The following is an 18341-nucleotide window of genomic DNA, read 5'->3' as shown; positions in this document are numbered from 1 at the left end:
AGCAACCACTTGCTTTTTACTTCAGTCGGTGACATCTGACCTAGTGTGTGAGCGTCGCCGCCTCAAGTTTTTGATGCTCTCTGAGGTTCAGAGCTGTATAGCGATACTGAGTGGATCTACCCTATCAATTGCAGGTGTTACGGTTAGGCTTTAAAGCCGGTTGTTATCACGAGTTATAATAAGTCAACTTAAACGGTCATATGTCAGTCTATTTACTGTCTACGGGTCTCTACGGGTCAACCGGCTCCACGGTCAATTGGAAATAACCGTTGAGCTCAAAAACCGATGTTCCACCGAAACTCGGGCCAATCCACCATCGGCAAACCGTATGGGTGTGCCTACGCTCCCACTACCGTTGAAAGGTGGGTGGGCCGGTAAGGTAGTTATTTGGGCGGGCGTTTCGCTACCATTAGACTGTACGGTACCAATAAGCTACCCGTCCCATACACAGGTATTAATAATCCGCAACATCAACACCATCATAATTCTACAAAAAGGGTATATTCACAGCCACGACAACGCTATACCTGGCTAATAGAAGGAACGATGCGGAAAACCACATCAGGCCAAGCTGCATTCACCGCCAGCCCTGATTTGAAGAGGTGTTGGAACTGCCGTGGTACGATCTCAAAGGAAATATTCTTGTCACCACTCCACTAACACCTCGACTTGACAGCCTTAAAGATTGCATGCGACAAGACCGTACCGTTCTGCCGTAACTGCAGAGACAAAGGGCGCAAGTGTTCAGGTTATGGGACGAGGCTATCATGGCCGCGCCAAGGCGATACCAGGCGCGGCGCCCATCCTAAAGGGATCTACACGATTCCCATAAGGTCACGACCCCGGCACTTTATTAACACCTCTTTCCAGGACATAGAAGCGTTCGAGAGCAAAGGTATGCGTGTTGAAGGATTCAAGATGGCGCTACTGGCCTAATGTATATCTGTATCAGGTTTGGGCCGTTACGACCCAGCAACGTTGAATCGTATCTGGTTCTCACAGCAGCCCCCAAACATCGCGAGATTGGACACCTTTCTCGCTGTTTATGGTAACCCATAGAATAATTACGACGCGTCTAGACGCATTGCAGGACAGCTAACGCAGACGACAGGCTACAGTTCCACTTCCCCCTTGGGCCCATCCAGCCACGATCCCAACGACCTCTGTAGCCTTCTTATAATGCTGTCACTCAAAGATGACAGTTTTCCCTCCTTAGCATCAAGATGCGCTATTAGCGCATTATCATATTATTATCTGGGGATGGAGATGGCAGCTGCTGTGAGCAAGACCAACGCACTCCGAGCGCTGCAAGCCTCCATTGAAGCTCCTGAGCTTTCACAGGCTATGCAGATGATGGCTGCCAGCATGCTATTATGCATCTTAGAGGTCAAGTATACCAAACTCTGCCAGTATCGGTCACAACTTGCTAACCGTGGCGCAGACTCTTGATTTCAACAGTCCAGCCCTCAGTTGGACCATATTCTTCTGTGGTACAAAACGAATTGCCAATCTTGTGACCGAAAAAGACGACACCTACTTTGGCGAGAAAGCATTACTCATGGATTGGATCTTCTACCACGACGTCATGTACAAGTTCAGCATCCGGCATTGGGACAATAAGAATGCCGACCAGATCGAGCTAGCGGGACAAAGGAAACTCATCTCGAAGGCCGTTTTTGCGCCTGAGCGACTCACTGTATGCTATCTTGTCCAACTCCGGACTTCTAGCTAACGAAGACCTAGGTAGTACCAATCCTGGGCTGCTCACTAGAATTGATGGATCTCATCTGCCAGGTAATTGATGTCGTGTTGGATCACAATGATGCTGGGTATCAATCCGAGTCGCACATGGCAATTATTAAATCTTTAGAGATCCGGCTACAGAATTTAGAGCAGCGGCACTCTGGCATATCCGAAATTGATTCAGGCGAGGCAGCTCACCAAGTTAGAGTCGCGGAAGTATTCCGCTTAGCGACACTGATATATCTTTTGCGACTGGCTAAGGGCGAGTCTGTGGGCCACAAGGCTTACAACCTGGCAGTAGCCAGTGCATTTGATGTCCTGGGACAATGTGTGTTCTGTGAACGCCCATGGCCAATGTTCATTATTGGACTCGAAGCACGTACAGATGAGCAGCGATCTATTATTTTGACGGTCTTCAGAGAATCTCTGCGGAGGCAACCACATGGTACAATGTCTCTTGCAGATCGCATGGTTCGTGACGCGTGGACACAGCAAGATCTTTGTAAGGATGAGATAGATCAGTTGGTATTGTATAGTCGTGTTGTTAACAGGAATCATGTCCCACCTTGCTTCACATAGTTACTCCATGAGCATTTATAATCATATTAGGAGGGAAATAGATGGTGTCTATTATTCTAAACCTACACAATTATTAAACGAGTTAACAAATGCTAAATCTATCGAAAATGCCTTGTTCGCCTGTGATACAAAACGAAGAGGAGGCCATGTACAAACTCTACGCCAGTATCAAAAAACACGGGCAAATGCAATATATAGCATGATAATACCTTCACCTTCTCAAGCACTGACCGGAACAACATCTCCAAAGAGCCTCTTGCGCTTTATAAGAAGGCCAGAGATCGTCAGAACACCACCGCCAATACAAACCAAAATAGACAACCTCTACATGGCTTACGCAATGGCCAAAATAGCATGTTCTCTCAGTTCCCCGCTGATTTCTTAGAAGATCTTGCTTTGAGCTCCCAAAACGGCGCTCTGGATATCCACAGCTGTGAAGCCTGTGTATTCTAGCACCTTAGCTAGGTTTGACATAACAGTGGATTGAAAGACTTGGCCAGCTATCACTAAAGAGATAACGATGCCGCCTATCTGTGCTATATTTTGTAATGCCAGTGCATCAGCTATGTGTTTCAGTGCTTTAAGAGTGGCTATAGGGCAGCTAAGCTGCAGGGTTAGGTTAGTAGTGGGAGGTCGAATCTAGACTAGGCGGCGCAGTAGACGTAGGCGATTATGGTTTGGAACGAGTTCTCTTAGATTAGAGCTTTCTTTAGAGTTAGTGGTTGTATAGTGGCACCTGGTATAGCTAACAAATCAACTTAGTATTTAATTATAGTCCTTATTTAAACCGCTTTAAGGCTGGCTAGTACGTCTACTTTATGGACTGCCTCTACTATCTTCTGGTCATTCATGCAAAGCCATCCTCTCCCGATAATTACCTGGGCCGACGGATAAGAGGACACATATTGCAGCTTTTCATTCAACAGAGGCTACTACTGACTTGCGGACTGTTCGGTCATAGGATACTCTGCTTGTTCATAGCTTAGCTCTTACAGCCTCTCTAATCCCCGCCACCGGTGGAGTCGACAGCATCCTCTAGTCTCCTGGCGGAATTCTTAGACGCCTCCGCGCTCAACCCAAACTACATCCAGGCTGGTATCAACTGCCTCATGAATCTCAGCACGAAAGACTGTGGTGGGCTAGAACAATATGACCTTCGTCGCTATGACATCGTGTTCAACTCCGGTTATGATGGCCACTAGGGAGCCGCCGAAGTTGTGAATATACCGACGTTGTGAATATACCGACGTTGTGAATATACTAATCTACTGTACATTATAATCGCAGCGACGTAAATCATTGTTATTTAACCCTCCCACCAAGCTCCTCCATTCGCTGGCAATCCCCTCAAATGCCTTCGCTATCCATGTATGCACATTGAACACTGCCCGAAAATCTGCAATGTCTCATCCTAGACAGTCGCGGTGCTCGAGACGATGTCGGCAATAGCAGGCTTGAAATTGACGTGGTGCATCGCAGGCGGCTTGGCAAGTACAGGCCCCAGAACCTCACCGACGGCGGCAAAGTCTGCCCCTGACACCTCGAACTGTCTGTGAGCCTCAATAGTATCCCAATCTAGACTGTTTGTCAGTCACGCGGCCATTAGAAGTGGTAGACCTGCTAATAGAACACGATGAGAAATTGGGACATACTCAAGAGCAGCTGCACGTTGTCCGGAGACTCTTCCCATCTCCCCCATGCGAGGTGTTGGAATCCAGGTTGGCGTTGCAATATGCGTAGGAAGTCGGACATAAGTTCCTCGATCACGGCTCCAGGCTGGAGCTGGAGCTGGACGACTTCGGTGATGGGTTGGGTCATGGTGAGTATCGGTGGATCTAATGATGGAAATGAGAGAAGGTATTAGTGGTGATTGAATATATAATTTTACCGTGAAAAAGACTGGGAATTAGGTTATATTATATATTAAGTGTCTCTTGTCTATCCTAATTCTTCAACCTACTGAACACAGCACGTTGTTACATTTTCTTAAACGCAGTAATCAGAATTTTAGGGTCTGATATTTGTCATCTCTATTCCTATCTCATTCTAAAGCATAGATTGGTAATGAAGTTTGGCCATGTAGAAAGTTCTGCGACTAAGCGAGCAGACAAGCAAAGTGGTAATTGCGGTTTGAGCCCACCTCAGCTCGATGAATCGTCGCTTTACGCCCGATCTGGAAAGTTCTACGGCCAAGCGCCTTTTATCTCATTCGTTGATTACCTAACGCGCTTAACAGTGGCAGCTTACAGAGTCTCATTCCTATTGGTGTATTCTTGAACAGGGGTCGCAAAAAACTGCCATGTCTGTTCTGCCACATATAATCAGCTAGCCATACCAGGTATGTGGCGCGAGAATATTGAAGACGGGACAGCCACCGACCTAGACCACAGTTCAAGCGCCTTTTATCTCATTCGTTAATTACCCAATGTGCTTACCAGTGGCGGCTTACAGAGCCTCACTCCTATTGGCATAGTCTTGAACAAGGGTCGCAAAAACCTGCCATGTCTGTTCTGCCATATATAATCAATCAGCCATCACGATGCTGAACTCATCTTATGACCTAATCGCAGCCACCACGCTAAACAGCACAATGTGAAAGGCATAAGAAAGGATATATATATGTCGTAACGTACGCATAGAACAAATATAATTTACCAACAATCATAGTACAATTCCCAGTACCTAATTACTACACAAATACAAAAATACAAACAATAACAACTTATTCTTTCACCCTATAAAATGTTGAGTATGAGGATTCTTTTAACAGGCGCAAATGGTTACATGTTCGTTATCCATCCTCTATCCTCTCAACACATGTCGACTGGTACTATCCATGCTAATTTGTCCTCGAGCACAGTGGAGGAGCAGTCCTAGATTCTCTTCTCGCCGATGACTTCATCACGGTGAATAAATCCAACGTCTCTGCCCTGACAAGAGCGAGTGGAGCTGCATCTGTGAAGGCTAAAGGTCTCGAGCCTATAATATTCAACAGCTTGGACGATACTGATGTCTTGGCTGAACTTGCCAGCCAACACGACGGTAAGAAGGCGTTGACATTGAATATATTTTCAAGTTCGATTGCTGACGTCTCGTAGTTGTCATCCACTGTGCTTCGGGCTTCCACACCCTCTCTGCACGAGCCTTGATATTAGGTCTTGCGCAGAGAAAGAAACAGACCGGCAACGACGTCTACTACATCCACGTAAGTTTCTCAGTCGCATACTACCGCGGGTCAACTGCTCACTCGCCTAAAAGACTTCTGGCACATCCAACATTGCCGATCGACCTATTTCCAAGACATTCTCTGAATTAAACTACCCTTTGTCTGACAAAGATGATATGTTCTCTTACCTGAAGAGCAGAGACTCGGCCGTTCCATACGCCCAGCGTACCAGCGATGTTGTTGTGACTGAGGTCGGCGTCGAGTATGGCGTCAAGACGTACATCCTGATGTCTCCCTCTCTTTACGGCATTAGCACAGATCCGCTTCACGAGTTCTGCCACACACCTATCCTGATCCGCAAGTCAATCCTCCTAGGCAACACTCCTGTTGTTGGTGATGGTGCTGGCAGTTGGGATAACCTTCACGTCCTGGACATGGCGCGCGCTTACAAGCTCGTTCTCTCGAAGATATTGAGCGGTGCAGGTGCAGACATTCCCCACGGCAAAGATGGGGTCTATTTTCTGCAAGATGGCCATCATACATGGCTTGAGCTTGCTCAAATGGTCGCAAAGGCTGGCGTGGAAGCTGGCGCTCTCAGGACCACCGAGCTCAAGCAACTTTCCCTGGAGGAAGCCACTAGAATATTAACTGGCGGCAAAAATCTCCTGGCCGAGATCGGCTGGGCTTCCAAGTATGTTCCCTACCAAAGCCTCTTGTATTTCGAGTAGAAGACTGCAGAATTTCGCTAATAACTTTACCTCTAGCGCTCGTACTTCAGGTGACAAGATCCGTGCACTAGGCTGGGCACCTCTGAGGAGTGCTGATTTTGAAACCCATGCCGCTCTAGACTGGGTAAATATCTTGGCAGATATCAAGGCCAAGGAGGCAGCTGCGAGCTCTACTAGATAGTCCTTCTGATTTACACGAGTTGCGTAGTTTAATGTCAGGGTCAAATCTCTAAATATACGTCCAGTTATCACGCCAAAGCGAGTAGATCTAATGGTTTTACTCTATGCAATTAGCCATGATCCCGAAATATATACTTACGCTACGCTGAAACTATATTACCTAAGGGTATGCTAGTCAGAAGACTGACGAGAAATTGACACGAAAACGATTCGTCGCCTCACCCCGCTCACCCTCAAGGAGGCAAGGGGCTCAGATTCCACACTATGCCTATTAGCACGATTAAGAGTCAAAAGCAAGTGGATTAAACCTTCCCTTTAAAGATAATCATTAGTAGTAAGCTCTAACTAGACAATAATATAGATTTAATAACTATAGCCCAATTATAGTTCCCTAGTTAAATAGATACTAGCTAGCTAGCTCTTTTAGAACCTATAATAACTATTATAGTTAAAATTACTCCTATTTAGAACCTAGTCTCATTAAAGTTGTATATATCCTTATCTAGGATTATATATTTAGTAATAACATTCTATATAAGCTAAAACTAGTCTTAAATAACTATAGGATACTTATATTTAGCATACTAGTAATTATACTTATAGTTATACTTTAATTAAAGGGAAGTATAGTACTATATAAAGGTATAGACCTAGTTTTTACTAACTATTAGAGACTTGTTATAGTCTATATTCAACTGTTTTTAGAGGAGTAGATTTACTATTTACTAGATAGAACTCCTTCTAACTAGTAAGCCCTATTTATCTATTAACAATATCTACTTAATAAGAGCTTCCTCCTCTATAGGCAAGAGTTTAGAGTTTATAGCCTATAAACCCCTCTATGTACATCCTCCGTTAACATAATATTAAAGAGTTAAGGTAGGGATATTATATGCATTTATAGCTGCCTATAAACTTAAAAACTAGCTATCTTTATACACCTAGAGTATAAGAGTAATTTACTGCTCTTTATAAGCTAATTAGACCTCTATTAGGTAAGATATATAGAGTTAAAGGAAGGGAGATACATAAAAAATAGTAGGGCGTGTATAAGTTGCCTATAAAGTACATTATAACGTAATGCATAAGTAAGCTAATAATATAAGCAAGTTAATAATTCCTCCTAAAAACTACCTATAACCTATCTATATTATTATAAACTAACTAAACTAGCCCTTATAAAACTATACTAAGTAGAACAAGACCTCTCTAGGCATTTATAAGCATTATGCTCTAGTGATTTACATATACTACACTTATTTAGTACATATATTCATAGTTCTTATAGGTGATCTATAATTACCACCTCTAGTCCTACTAGCCCTATAATTGCTATTTTAGAGCATTATAGGCCCTCTTAAACTAATAGGACTCCTCCTATAGCTATATACAACTTCCTTTTTATCTTCTTCTTTTTCTATCTAGTGTTCTTAGACTATAATAGCTAATTCTCCTCTATAAGAAGAATAGTGTTATTTATTACCATTTAATAACCCTTAACTAACTAATTAAGTATAAGGTCTATAGGGCTTAGTAGGCTCTATGTATAACGCAAAATATACTCCTTAATTGTCTTTGTTTAATGCTCTAGCTGTTAAATATTATAAGGCGTCTTAGGATTCTAAGGACTTAAGGCTACTAGATGGTTTATAGGTAGAGTTAGCATCTATAAAGTAACATAGAGCTTTTTAAGTACATGATTAGGATCGTGTAGAATAAGGCTAGTAGCTGTAAATCTACTTTAAATGTTACGTAGAATTAAAGTCTCTTATTAGGTTTCGTTATATGCTATAAGAAAGTTAGGCTTATTAATATGGTTTAGGCTAACTTACATATAGCCCTTAATTTGCTATCTATAAGCTTGTTTTATAGCTGTAAAACAACTAATATCTAGAGGCCGTAAAAAATGCAAGGAATGTAGTGGCATATAGAGTGTAATAATCAAATGTTATATATAGAATAAGTCAAATTCTAGTGTATTATGGCTTCTATGGCCGTCTAGTATTAAGAGCCTGTATTTTCTAGTTGTACGTCTTTTGTATGCTTCTTAAACACGTCCGTAAGCCACGTAAGTCTAAGGATATCATTTGTCTAGCTATATAGTAATAGGTCGTCTAGCTCTTTTAGACCTTGTTATCACCTTTGCAGTTGTAATAACTCCCATCTAGAAATCCGTCCCATCAAAGTTATAAATGTCTACATCTGTAATACCATACTTTGCTTGAATATTATGTACAAGTCGAAACCAATTGCGAATAATTGTAGGATCTTCACATAGAGCTCGTTAGTAATCGTATTTACGGTTGAATCGCGATTTTAGGGTGGTTTCTTGGCGTTGTACAAAGTTACGGACCTAATTGCAGCTAACTGTAAGATCTGTAGAATCTGTAACTTAATCTGTAACGCGTTTTTAGAGGAGTAAATTAGCCATTTGTCGTAAAGTATTAACTCGAGGTGATAGGCCACGTTTATCCATAGATACTATCCATTAGACTAGGCTAGACTCTTCGTTTTGAGTAAGTTTGAGGTTTGCGGAACGTAAGTCGTGTCGCGCGACGCGTCCATGAAGTCGATTATGGGTAGTTGCATAAGGGACATCGTACGCATCTGTAGCAGCTTTTAGACTTCGAAATTGCCCTTTCTGGTAAGCCTGAATAGCTAGGGCAATTCGACCTTCGTTTTAAGCTAATTGAGGGCTTTTTCGTGGAGGCATTATCACTAGAGCAGTAGGCTTCGCGTAGGTTACGGGTGGAGCATGTAGGTTGTGACTGTCGTTCAAGTGAATCTACGAAAGTGATTAAGTAGCTAATTCTAACAAAGCAGTGCACTAATCATGATGCAAAGTTGACTACTGCTTCTCAGCTGAACTGTCATCAACAATCTCCGTTGATGACGATTTTGTAGTTTGCTTCTCGCCTGGTGTAGTAATTCCATCGACGGAGTCATCCAAGATATTACCAGGTGCCTTCATATTGCGACGTTGTTTCCAGCTAATATTTGGAGTGTCAAATATCTGAGCGATCTGTTCAAGAGTGTATCCACGGGTCTCAACAATGAAGTGCCAGACGAAGAGGAGCTGAGTAGACAAACGCTCAAGTTAGCAGATGTAGATAAACAGACGTTTCACAATTGAACTTCTGAGAAAATTCGGGTTGTGAAACGAACTGAGAAATACGTACCTCAAGAATTGTGTATACAATATACGCAATGTAGTACTTCCAGCCAATGTTTTTAAGACCGATTGGATTGACAAAGGTACCGAAGAAACCGAAGGCGTGCATGACTCCACTTTGAAATGTGATGCCTCGGGCTCGGGTCTCAAATGGAAGAAGCTCGCTCGCATAAGAGTACAATGGGGTCCATCCAATATCGTAAAAACCATGGCACAGGAATATGGCGACAAGGACTCCGATAGCGTAGCTGCTAGTTCCATGAGTGGTATACACTAATAAGAGTTTATGGTTAGCGTATAAGAATATGGAGGGTGGGATGGAGTTACATACATGCTGCCAATGTGGTCCAAATGATGAAGGAAACTAGCATTCCAGCAGTCGAAATGATAAACAAAGGACGACGTCCAACCTTCTCGACATACAATGAGGCGACAACGGCAATGACAAAATTATAGATTGAAAGACATCCGTTGATAGTGGTTTTCGTTGTGACTCCAGTTATGCCGATGCTGTTGAGAATTGAATTGAGATAGTATTGGACAAGACCATTGCCAGAGATCTATAAGTGTCAGAATTGGATTGAAGACAGAACAAATGATTTGAAAATACCTCAATAAAAACTCCACAGAAGAACACAAGTAAAAGACGCCTACGATTTGGAGCGGTTCGCACCAAATCCTTCCAACTTCCCTTTTGTTTATGATTTGCGTCTTCGATAACGGCATCCTTGATTTCGGCATACTCTAATTCGACCAAAGAATCAAGCGAATCTCCATTTGCATGATACTTTGCCAATATCGCCTTTGCTTCACTTCCGCGACCTTTCGAGACAAGCCAGCGAGGACTCTCAGGGACGAAGAAAATGCCGACAATCTGGATAATGGCCGGAAAAGCCTGGAGCACACTTGGAATTCTCCAAGCCCAAGAATTTGGAATGTTCCTGGTGCCAAACGTGACCCATGCAGCAATTATAGCACCAATAAACCAGACGGTACCGAAATATGAGATTATTGAGCCGCGATGTCTCGGAGCCGCTAATTCCACAATCAAAAGTGGAGAGGCCACTACGGTGTATGCAAGACCCCATCCGATGAGGAGTCGAGCGATGATAAACTGAGGAATGTGTTTAGAAGAAGCTTGCAGAATAGCACCAACGATTGTCCATGATGCACCAAAGGCGATAGCACGGCGACGACCAAACCTATCAACAAGCCACGTAATAAACGGCAGTGCAACCATTGCTCCAACTGTCTGAATAGAGTTGAGCAGACCTAGAATAGGACCAGTGGGATAATTGAACTCTGCAAGCGCTTGTTAGCTAAGAGCTCAAAAAGCGGAGGGACTAGCAGATATTCAAATTCGTAATAATTACCTTTCTGCCATGGTGGCAAGAGCTGCAATCCATTCATAATCATGCCATCGAATCCTTGATAAGAACTGCTCAGGAGCGGAATCAAAAGAAGGAAGTACAGCGTCCTCAATCCTTTATCGTGTATCCAACCCGGAGACCAAGACTTTCCAGCCATGATAGCCGAAGATGTCCGATGAGTGTACTTGTATTTAATGATATATAAGGCCAGTAGCGAGAGTGAACAAGCTTGCTCTAGGGATAGCAGTGCCTATGATCTCAAAAGACCAAACAAGAAGGCGACTTGCTTTCTTTTATGTATCGACTACATCTTATCTCTGAAGATGCGATACACTGATCAAAAACCTCGCTGGTGAAAATGAGGCTATGTCAAATTTGAACGCCATGAAGGCCATGAAAGCACATCTTCGGGACAGTAAAAGACGAATTGCGCCTCCTGTACTGATCCGATGGTTGCATAATGCTTGGATTGTGGGGAAATGTTGCCAATGTTCTGTGTTCCAACTTCATTCTTCATAAGATTGGTGATAAGAACATAAAATTAGCCTTGGTGTCATTTTTGTGGTCATTGGATGTGTGGATGCCTCATTCGTCGCTAACGTTAGAGGCGTGTTGCGCTCGGAGTTTGATGGTCGTCATTGACGGCAAGCGAGATAGTTGCTGCCGACGGAAGTTCCTGGTCGTTCTGCATATAGTAGTATCCCGATCGCACCAGTGACAGCGGAACTCTACCTACATACATACAATTATTCTCGGAGTTCGATGCAGAAGCCGCTCCCGGTAACTTTGATGCTTTGTTGGTAGAGTCGATTCCATTCGCTTCTTCGAAAATGTAGTTCTCTCTCATGGTGTCGATCGATACTAGCTTCGTCAGAATTGTTATTCATGCTGTCTTGTAATTCGAAATCAAATAAACACTGTTCGCAAAGTGAACGTTCCTACCCTTGACGTTACTTATTTCAAGCTCGTCGGTTCTCTTGCCTTGATGTCACGAGTTCGTTAGATTCGAAATGGGCTTCGAGCCCGTTACAGCAACGGCTTATCAAATTGCGCATCTGGGCGGTTTGGTTCTTGGGCGAACCATTGTACCTGCAGTCTATCATCAAACACGGCCGATGGCGCCCTCTGATAATCAGGGCTCGATACGAGTTGACTATCCACTTTCTCCAGGTGCATATACGGCCAAACAGTTGGTTGCAGCGGTATCGCCACTCTTGGAGACTGTTGTTTGTGCTCTTGGTCAAAGCAGCCCTCCAGAAGATTCTCCTCTTGAGACCCTGCTCGGCGGACTTACAGCAATCCTCTCTACCTCTGGAAGAGTCTCATCACTTCCCTTATCCTACGGGGCATCCGATACATCACGAAGAGAAATTGCAGGACAGGCTCAAATCATTGGAACGGTTTTGGTTCAACATGCTCGAGATGCTTTCAGTCTCGAAAAGGCCGATGCAAATTTCAGAATACGAAGCCCTTGTGAAGGTCATCTATGGACATCGGCGGTGGTTTCTCTTCTTATGGGTTCGAGGAGCAATCGTTACTTAATGGAGTTATACAACGAATGGCTTCATCAGATGATTCTTCTTCGAGACCTGCTTTTGCCCTTCGAGAATTATGACGAAGTGCCCTTGATAATCACAACAAAAGCCAAAAAGGGGCTTCGAGGAGCTGAAGAGCCACGAAAGAGGTTCCTCTTGCAATGTCTCACTGGCGCAACCCCTTACTTGGCAATTGTCAATCTTGCCAAAACCTTTACAGCGCCAGATCTTCTAAGTGGTGGCTACGGATTCCAATACTCGCAAGGATTGGTCCTTCCAGCATTTCTTTCGGGATCCCGATCTTGCTACCTTCTTCGCTATCATCCAGCGCGACTTGAAGACACTAGCAGCAACCTGCTTTTCGACTATGAGCATCAAAACTACTATACTGCTCCCCAAAACAATATTTCTGAGCCTGAAACAGTTGTAGCTCCTGGAGCTTGGCCTCCACCATCACTTTTCGCTCTCAAACCACAAAGCACGAAATGCTCACTCGAGGTCAATGCTGGTAGCGATTCCACCAGACGCATTCTCAAGTTGCAGGTGGATATAGACCGCGGCACATTGGTTTCCGTCGATATTGGTCAAATTTCTCGGGGCCAACGTTACGTTCATCATATCAACTTATCCACGAGACCAATTTCGAGTCACGAAGGCCCAAACGGTACTATATCCAATGGTGAAAACAAGACTTCTTCGAAGAAAGACCAAACAGAACGTAGCGTTTTCGAGAGTCGGTTCACCAGAAAATCACCTGAATTATCAGAGAGTCGACCGAAATCAGCTTCGAATATACATGTCTTCCTCCATAAAGCGTCTAATATTCTTTCGCAGCCTGGGCTTGTCACTTTATTATCCCACAAACCTAGCTCTGATAGTCTGACGAACGACGCAAATTCGATCCATATCATCCCAGCAAAAAACCAAGTAATCGGGTTTGCACTTCTTGGAAAATTGTACCCGGAGAATGTAGTGCTCCTAAACGAGAACCAGGCACCTGAGACCGCAAATATCGTAGGGAAGAACTTTGGTGCTCGCTTTGTCATAATGAATTTTGAAAATCATCGTCCTCCTCTTAGTAATGATGATATAACTTAAAGGTACATTGAAAATCAGATTATGTATAGTCTGAAGAATAAGTTGTTTGATGGATCCGGGTGGTGTGTGTGTGGTTCTTAGGTGCATGGAAGATTTCATGGATGGAGCCATTGGAACCTATTCTTTGTTTGAACACATATATCAAGACTTGATATTCTATTATTTTTATAGCCTTGGTATAATTCAATTCTATTCTCTTCGAAATAAGTAACTAGGGTATCTTCACTGACAGGTACTAGGAACAGTCTCCACAGTTTCTCGTTATTCTAATTTCACTGACATTGTACAGGATCTCGTCTGTGTTCATATTCTCTGTTTAAATAGCTGGGTCAAAATCGACAGATATTACCCTCATCTCCTTCGGTCAATACAGTGCATCAAAAGCCTTGTGAATTCATGCGAATTTGTCAGGTGGATCTCATAGAAACTCGTTCTGGTAGCACCCGATAACATGCCATCACCGCTGAGATCCCATTCGCTGCCATTGACAGTACTTTCTTTCCATCCATTTCCGCTGAAGTTCATACTCGCTGTTCTATTTGCTTGCCAACCACCTTGGAGTTCTTCCTCAAGAGCTGATTTCCACTCCGCCGCAGAATTTGCCTTCCAGATCTTCTCTGGGGCTGGCAACGGAAGGTCCATAACGAGGTCGTCGTCAAGCTCCTCATAAAAGTATGGGTTTTGTTTCTCGGTTCGGCAAGCGATGACATTGATAATGTGAATAAGGAAGAAAGTTCGTCGCACTGTCTCTGTAGAAATCCACTTCTCCCAAACTGGTTCGGAGTAGTCGCTATCATCATAAGATGAGCGTAGTTGTGGCATATATGAAGCAACAAATCGGCGGGCCATCCTAAGGAAGAAGGGTTGTTGCAATTCGGCAAAACGAGCGGAATCCGGGCTCGAGTCATCAAAAAACCCCATAATCTGATAGACGCAGATGGCATGCACAGTAGCTATCATTTCAAGCTCAGACTCCCTCAACAGGCGGAATCCTTTCAAAAGCTGATCCCTTTCAGCATTCATCAAAGAATGAACAAAACCTTTGCCACTTGGAAATGCCGCATTCAAGGCGGCCACAAAACAAAATGCAATAGCTAATGGCTTCAGCACATCCCCTTCTTCGCAACGATAGAGCCTGTGGTGTACGAATGGTGGGTATTTCCCACCAGGTCGAGCCATCATTTGAGGGAATTCCAAAAGCATCTTAGCCAGATCTTTATTTGAATTCATCTGGTAAGATATGCCATTAACAGGATATGATGTGAATTCACTTCCTTGATCCAATGTAGAAACTTCCAGATCCCGATCTTGGGCATCTTTGCCGATATTAATAGGAACGACGGGAGTGATTCTTGAAGGCCCGTTGAGGACGACTAACGACGGTTCATCTTCAGATACTCTATCCGCATATTCAAGCGTTTCAGGCCGAAGTGGCGGCTTCCAGGCTGGAGTGTCAAAACTTGATCCAGGACATTCCGTAGCTATCTTTTGAAACGCATTCGAAGTAGTATGGCTTCCCGGTATACCAAAAGATCCCATAAGATTAAAACCGAAATCGCGTGATGGTTCGATGGACAAGTTTGTCACGGAATTGCCCCAATCATGTTCACTCGTGGACTGAAAGTTCGCCACATTCGAATTCAGCCATTGGCTATTAAATCCTTCCAATAAAGCAGTCGTGTCATTGATTTGAAACAGAGATTGAGCACTTGAAAGTTGATACCCTGGAGAGAGAGCCATGGTACTTGTCTCCGCCAGAGCTACTTCTAAAACCGGATCAGAATCCAAGAAATGCTGAAAATTCTCGATATTGACCCGTGTTCTGGTTAACTCTTTCTCCATGATGTGACCAGACGATATATCTGATGATTGAGCTGCACTGCTATTCATACTTTCATCTCGCCTAGGAGACTCGCTCAACTTGCTGTATGGCGGCCGTAGGCTAGATGTCGCCGTATTTTCAGCAGTTCGATCACATGACAACGACATAATTGTGGCCGCCCGGGCATCGTCAACGGGAAGATGGGTATGCAGACTCGAATACGCTTGATTTTGGACGTCTTTTTCCTTTGCGGAAGAGTTCTCGAGAGCTGAAGTTGTTTGGTCACTTGCATCTGAAAGGTTCTCCAAATCGCCGGCAGGTTTCTTCTCTTCCCGCTTACCAGTCGTGGAAGCATATTCGCAGCTTATTTTTCGAATGGTACACCGAGAGCAAGATGGAAGCCTCATATCACAACTCAGCTTAGAAGTTGCGCAAGAGCAACAAGATTTCTGTTTCGACTTTCGCGGGTTCGAGATTGAACGAATACATCGGCGCTTATGTCGATTCCGTAGATCTCCTATGAGGAGTAAGTGAGATGTGATGGGCAGCCCATCTGAGGAAAGCTATTCCATTAACCAGAAAATACCTACTTCGATCAAAATTCTTGCCACAAATCCCACAAGTGTACGATTCTCTTTCGGGGGGGAGAGTAGAGTCCGGCATAAGGTTGGTCGTTTATGGTACTCCCAATACCACATGTAAATCGTGAACGCGTGAAGGTGAAGGTGAAGGTGAACATCTGTTTCAGTAACTTAGGCGAAGCTGCACCAACGACGGACGAATTCTGAATTATTGGGATAAAACGTGATCTTTCTTTCGTAATTTCGGTAATTTTGGTAAATGTCATCTATCTTTCGTTGAGCCATCATGTAATAAAGCTATGCAAATTCGATTATTTAAAAAAACAAGAAGAAAAGGCAGGTACTTCAAAAGCGCTACTGATGTTGCTGGGGCGATTGTGCAATAAGATGCGATATGTGGCTTGAGATACGTTGGCCAAACTTATGGTATCTCCTCCGTGGGTAGCACGGATGGGTAAGATTAGCACGAATGGGTAGCGCGGACAGCAGAGACCGCGGTTACCCGTTATCGTATCAGCAGTTCATGCCGTTTGGGGGAACGGTGTCTCGTTGTGGCCTTTGTCGACAAGAGCTTCTGACATCGATTTAGAGTACTTTGTTCACTCGAGATGTATATACGTCTTATCTAGTGTTTACTATCACTAACTTATATATCGGGCGACACTGGCTTTTGCGCATACACAAAATTGAGCTTTGGCTCATAACCAAATGTCTTGATCTCTGTCTCCAAGCTATCCAAGAACTCATGAAACTCTTTCGCATCCTTCGCAACGCCCGGAATCCCACCCTCTGTACCCCAATCAGCATCACTGTCAAGTAGAGAACAAATAATAATATCTTACCAGCAGGAATCTTCGTGTCCAAACTACGGAAACACTCCACCCACAACTCAGCGCTTACGTCACGCTGCGCCGCACTTCGGGCCTTTGCACCATAGCCATGTGCAAACTGGACCTTTGTCACATTTGTGAAGTTTGCTTCCTTCAGCAAATTGCCAAGCTTGTAGGCGATGTCAATATCCATTCCGAAACTCGCGGTTGACCATTTCTGCATCAATGCCTGTTTGTGCAGTTGTGGTAGCGTGGCTGGGTTCGCGGGATCGATGAATTCGATCTCAACAAGCTGTATGTAGCCACCTGGTTTGAGAATTGTGTAGAGATTGCGGAGGACTTGGGACCATTGGGATAGCTTAAGGCCCCAGACAAGAAGACGTTGATGTATGACATCGAAGGAGTCGTTCCATTCCCAGGAAGCAGGGAAAGGCGTGGTGATATTGTGCGGGCGCAGATCGATGTTGGAGTGCTGAGGAAACAGATCAGATCCGATATCGACGCCGTGACGATCGAACTTTATCTGGGGATAGAGGATTTCGAGATCTTTGAGCCACGTGCCTTGGACGATCAGTAAATATCTGTAATATAATGGGCTCTTGTGACATCTCACGACTTACCATCGGCGCAGCCACAATCAAGAACACGAAGCTCCTTAGCACCAGAAGTTATTGGACTGGCGAGCTGCAAATTTTCAGTCGTGCTTCGCATGAATAAATGCTGCTTCGTCAATCTGTCGATTTCTTTGGCATGGTGAGGGAGCATGTAGACTCCCTCAGTGCCCCTAAAAGCGTTGCTTTTGAGAATCGTTTTCGAAGCTGTATTCTCGTATGGAGGGTAAGTGAGTGTTTCTGAAGCCATCTTGGAGAGCTTGATCAATAACAAAAGAAGTCCTAGATGCTGTGGACGAAGAGTATATCACGTGACGTGACAATGTGTTGATTGGGAATATATATTTCAGGAATTCAAGTCACTGTGTTTACTGTAAGCATCGAAGAAGATATAACACATACTTATAAACTACGCGGCGAGATATAATTTTAGTAGTGGGATGTAGGACGGAGATATTTAGTCTTGGCTCCTGATGCATTCCTGGCGGTTTCCTTCTTGTTGTCGCTTATTCCAATAGCTACTCTAGAGTTGTAGTCACATCATCGGTCGGAGTTGACATGACTATTTATTCGAAGGTCGAAGCGTAATCGTCGGACTTTAGTTGTTCGAGGTTATGCAATGTCGTCGCTTAATTTACTACGTAGATTGAACAGTGAGGTACAAACGGAACATATCGAGTATAGCAAGAAACAACCGTACCATCCAACTCCATGTCTCACCGATTAATCTAAATCGGAGAAATGAGGAGGTGATGGAGATTGGCAAAAGTGCATCGGCACACCTATGTAATTAATATAGCAACAGCATTGTTTACAGTCTGTGCTCTGGCTCTGCTCCTATCATCTGTACCACATCCACGATATCTTCTGTTGTTTGTATATACTCTACCAGCCTAAGTTCCTCTACTTCTTCTTCCCAAAACCCG

General features: G+C 43.9%; 7 protein-coding genes across 7 annotated transcripts in view; 3 read left to right on the top strand and 4 right to left on the bottom strand.

Moving 5' to 3' along the window:
* Positions 1–3524, top strand: part of VE01_05502 (uncharacterized protein) — a gene marked incomplete at both ends in the record, with an annotated part of 5006 nt that extends 1482 nt beyond the window's left edge. The window contains 6 exons of the mRNA XM_018274966.1: positions 871–895; positions 953–1048; positions 1112–1386; positions 1442–1696; positions 1744–2264; positions 3362–3524. Of these exons, the coding sequence (XP_018130646.1) occupies positions 871–895; positions 953–1048; positions 1112–1386; positions 1442–1696; positions 1744–2264; positions 3362–3524 (1335 nt within the window). The remainder of the gene's footprint in view (positions 1–870; positions 896–952; positions 1049–1111; positions 1387–1441; positions 1697–1743; positions 2265–3361) is intronic.
* Positions 3525–3632: 108 nt separating this feature from the next.
* Positions 3633–4252, bottom strand: VE01_05501 (uncharacterized protein). Its single transcript, XM_018274965.2, has 2 exons — positions 3975–4252; positions 3633–3897 (listed from the first exon to the last, which is right to left on the bottom strand). The coding sequence occupies exons 1-2, from the start codon at positions 4138–4140 to the stop codon at positions 3734–3736; spliced, it is 330 nt and encodes a 109-aa protein (XP_018130647.1). The 5' UTR covers positions 4141–4252; the 3' UTR covers positions 3633–3733.
* A 429-nt stretch (positions 4253–4681) lies between these two features.
* VE01_05500 (uncharacterized protein) lies at positions 4682–6674 on the top strand. Its single transcript, XM_018274964.2, has 5 exons — positions 4682–5108; positions 5183–5364; positions 5421–5527; positions 5581–6179; positions 6253–6674. The coding sequence occupies exons 1-5, from the start codon at positions 5065–5067 to the stop codon at positions 6395–6397; spliced, it is 1077 nt and encodes a 358-aa protein (XP_018130648.1). The 5' UTR covers positions 4682–5064; the 3' UTR covers positions 6398–6674.
* A 2570-nt stretch (positions 6675–9244) lies between these two features.
* On the bottom strand, positions 9245–11552 carry VE01_05499 (uncharacterized protein; the record flags this gene model as incomplete). The annotated part of the gene is made up of 5 exons (XM_018274963.2): positions 10942–11552; positions 10179–10870; positions 9900–10128; positions 9576–9841; positions 9245–9472 (listed from the first exon to the last, which is right to left on the bottom strand). Exons 1-5 carry the CDS (start codon positions 11093–11095, stop codon positions 9245–9247), a joined length of 1569 nt encoding a protein of 522 aa, XP_018130615.1. The 5' UTR covers positions 11096–11552.
* A 396-nt stretch (positions 11553–11948) lies between these two features.
* On the top strand, positions 11949–13638 carry VE01_05498 (uncharacterized protein; the record flags this gene model as incomplete). Its single annotated transcript, XM_018274962.2, has 1 exon — positions 11949–13638. The coding sequence occupies one exon, from the start codon at positions 11949–11951 to the stop codon at positions 13569–13571; it is 1623 nt and encodes a 540-aa protein (XP_018130616.1). The 3' UTR covers positions 13572–13638.
* Positions 13639–13765: 127 nt separating this feature from the next.
* Positions 13766–16369, bottom strand: VE01_05497 (uncharacterized protein). The gene has a single exon (XM_018274961.2). It carries the CDS (start codon positions 15798–15800, stop codon positions 13923–13925), a length of 1878 nt encoding a protein of 625 aa, XP_018130619.2. The 5' UTR covers positions 15801–16369; the 3' UTR covers positions 13766–13922.
* Positions 16370–16517: 148 nt separating this feature from the next.
* VE01_05496 (uncharacterized protein) lies at positions 16518–17971 on the bottom strand. Its single transcript, XM_018274960.2, has 3 exons — positions 17425–17971; positions 16817–17365; positions 16518–16763 (listed from the first exon to the last, which is right to left on the bottom strand). Exons 1-3 carry the CDS (start codon positions 17663–17665, stop codon positions 16621–16623), a joined length of 933 nt encoding a protein of 310 aa, XP_018130620.1. The 5' UTR covers positions 17666–17971; the 3' UTR covers positions 16518–16620.
* Positions 17972–18341: the final 370 nt, after the last annotated feature.

This window comes from Pseudogymnoascus verrucosus (genome assembly GCF_001662655.1).
Source record: "Pseudogymnoascus verrucosus strain UAMH 10579 unplaced genomic scaffold scaffold_20, whole genome shotgun sequence".
Lineage (NCBI taxonomy): Eukaryota > Fungi > Ascomycota > Leotiomycetes > Thelebolales > Thelebolaceae > Pseudogymnoascus > Pseudogymnoascus verrucosus.
The sequence above is the reverse complement of the archived record's forward strand: the minus strand, read 5'-3'. Positions and strand labels throughout refer to the sequence as shown.

Excerpts from the sequence above, each read along its gene's own strand:
- VE01_05501 (XM_018274965.2), bottom strand. The coding sequence starts at position 4,140 with ATGACCCAACCCATCACCGAAGTCGTCCAGCTCCAGCTCCAGCCTGGA. Across the intron at positions 3,898-3,974 it reads CAACGTGCAGCTGCTCTTGA|ATTGGGATACTATTGAGGCT; the intron begins GTATGTCCCAAT and ends CAAACAGTCTAG.
- VE01_05500 (XM_018274964.2), top strand. The coding sequence starts at position 5,065 with ATGTTGAGTATGAGGATTCTTTTAACAGGCGCAAATGGTTACAT. Across the intron at positions 5,109-5,182 it reads ACAGGCGCAAATGGTTACAT|TGGAGGAGCAGTCCTAGATT; the intron begins GTTCGTTATCCA and ends CCTCGAGCACAG. Across the intron at positions 5,528-5,580 it reads ACGACGTCTACTACATCCAC|ACTTCTGGCACATCCAACAT; the intron begins GTAAGTTTCTCA and ends CTCGCCTAAAAG.
- VE01_05497 (XM_018274961.2), bottom strand. The coding sequence starts at position 15,800 with ATGAGGCTTCCATCTTGCTCTCGGTGTACCATTCGAAAAATAAGCTGC.
- VE01_05496 (XM_018274960.2), bottom strand. The coding sequence starts at position 17,665 with ATGGCTTCAGAAACACTCACTTACCCTCCATACGAGAATACAGCTTCG. Across the intron at positions 17,366-17,424 it reads TGATTGTGGCTGCGCCGATG|GCACGTGGCTCAAAGATCTC; the intron begins GTAAGTCGTGAG and ends TGATCGTCCAAG. Across the intron at positions 16,764-16,816 it reads GGACACGAAGATTCCTGCTG|AGGGTGGGATTCCGGGCGTT; the intron begins GTAAGATATTAT and ends ATTGGGGTACAG.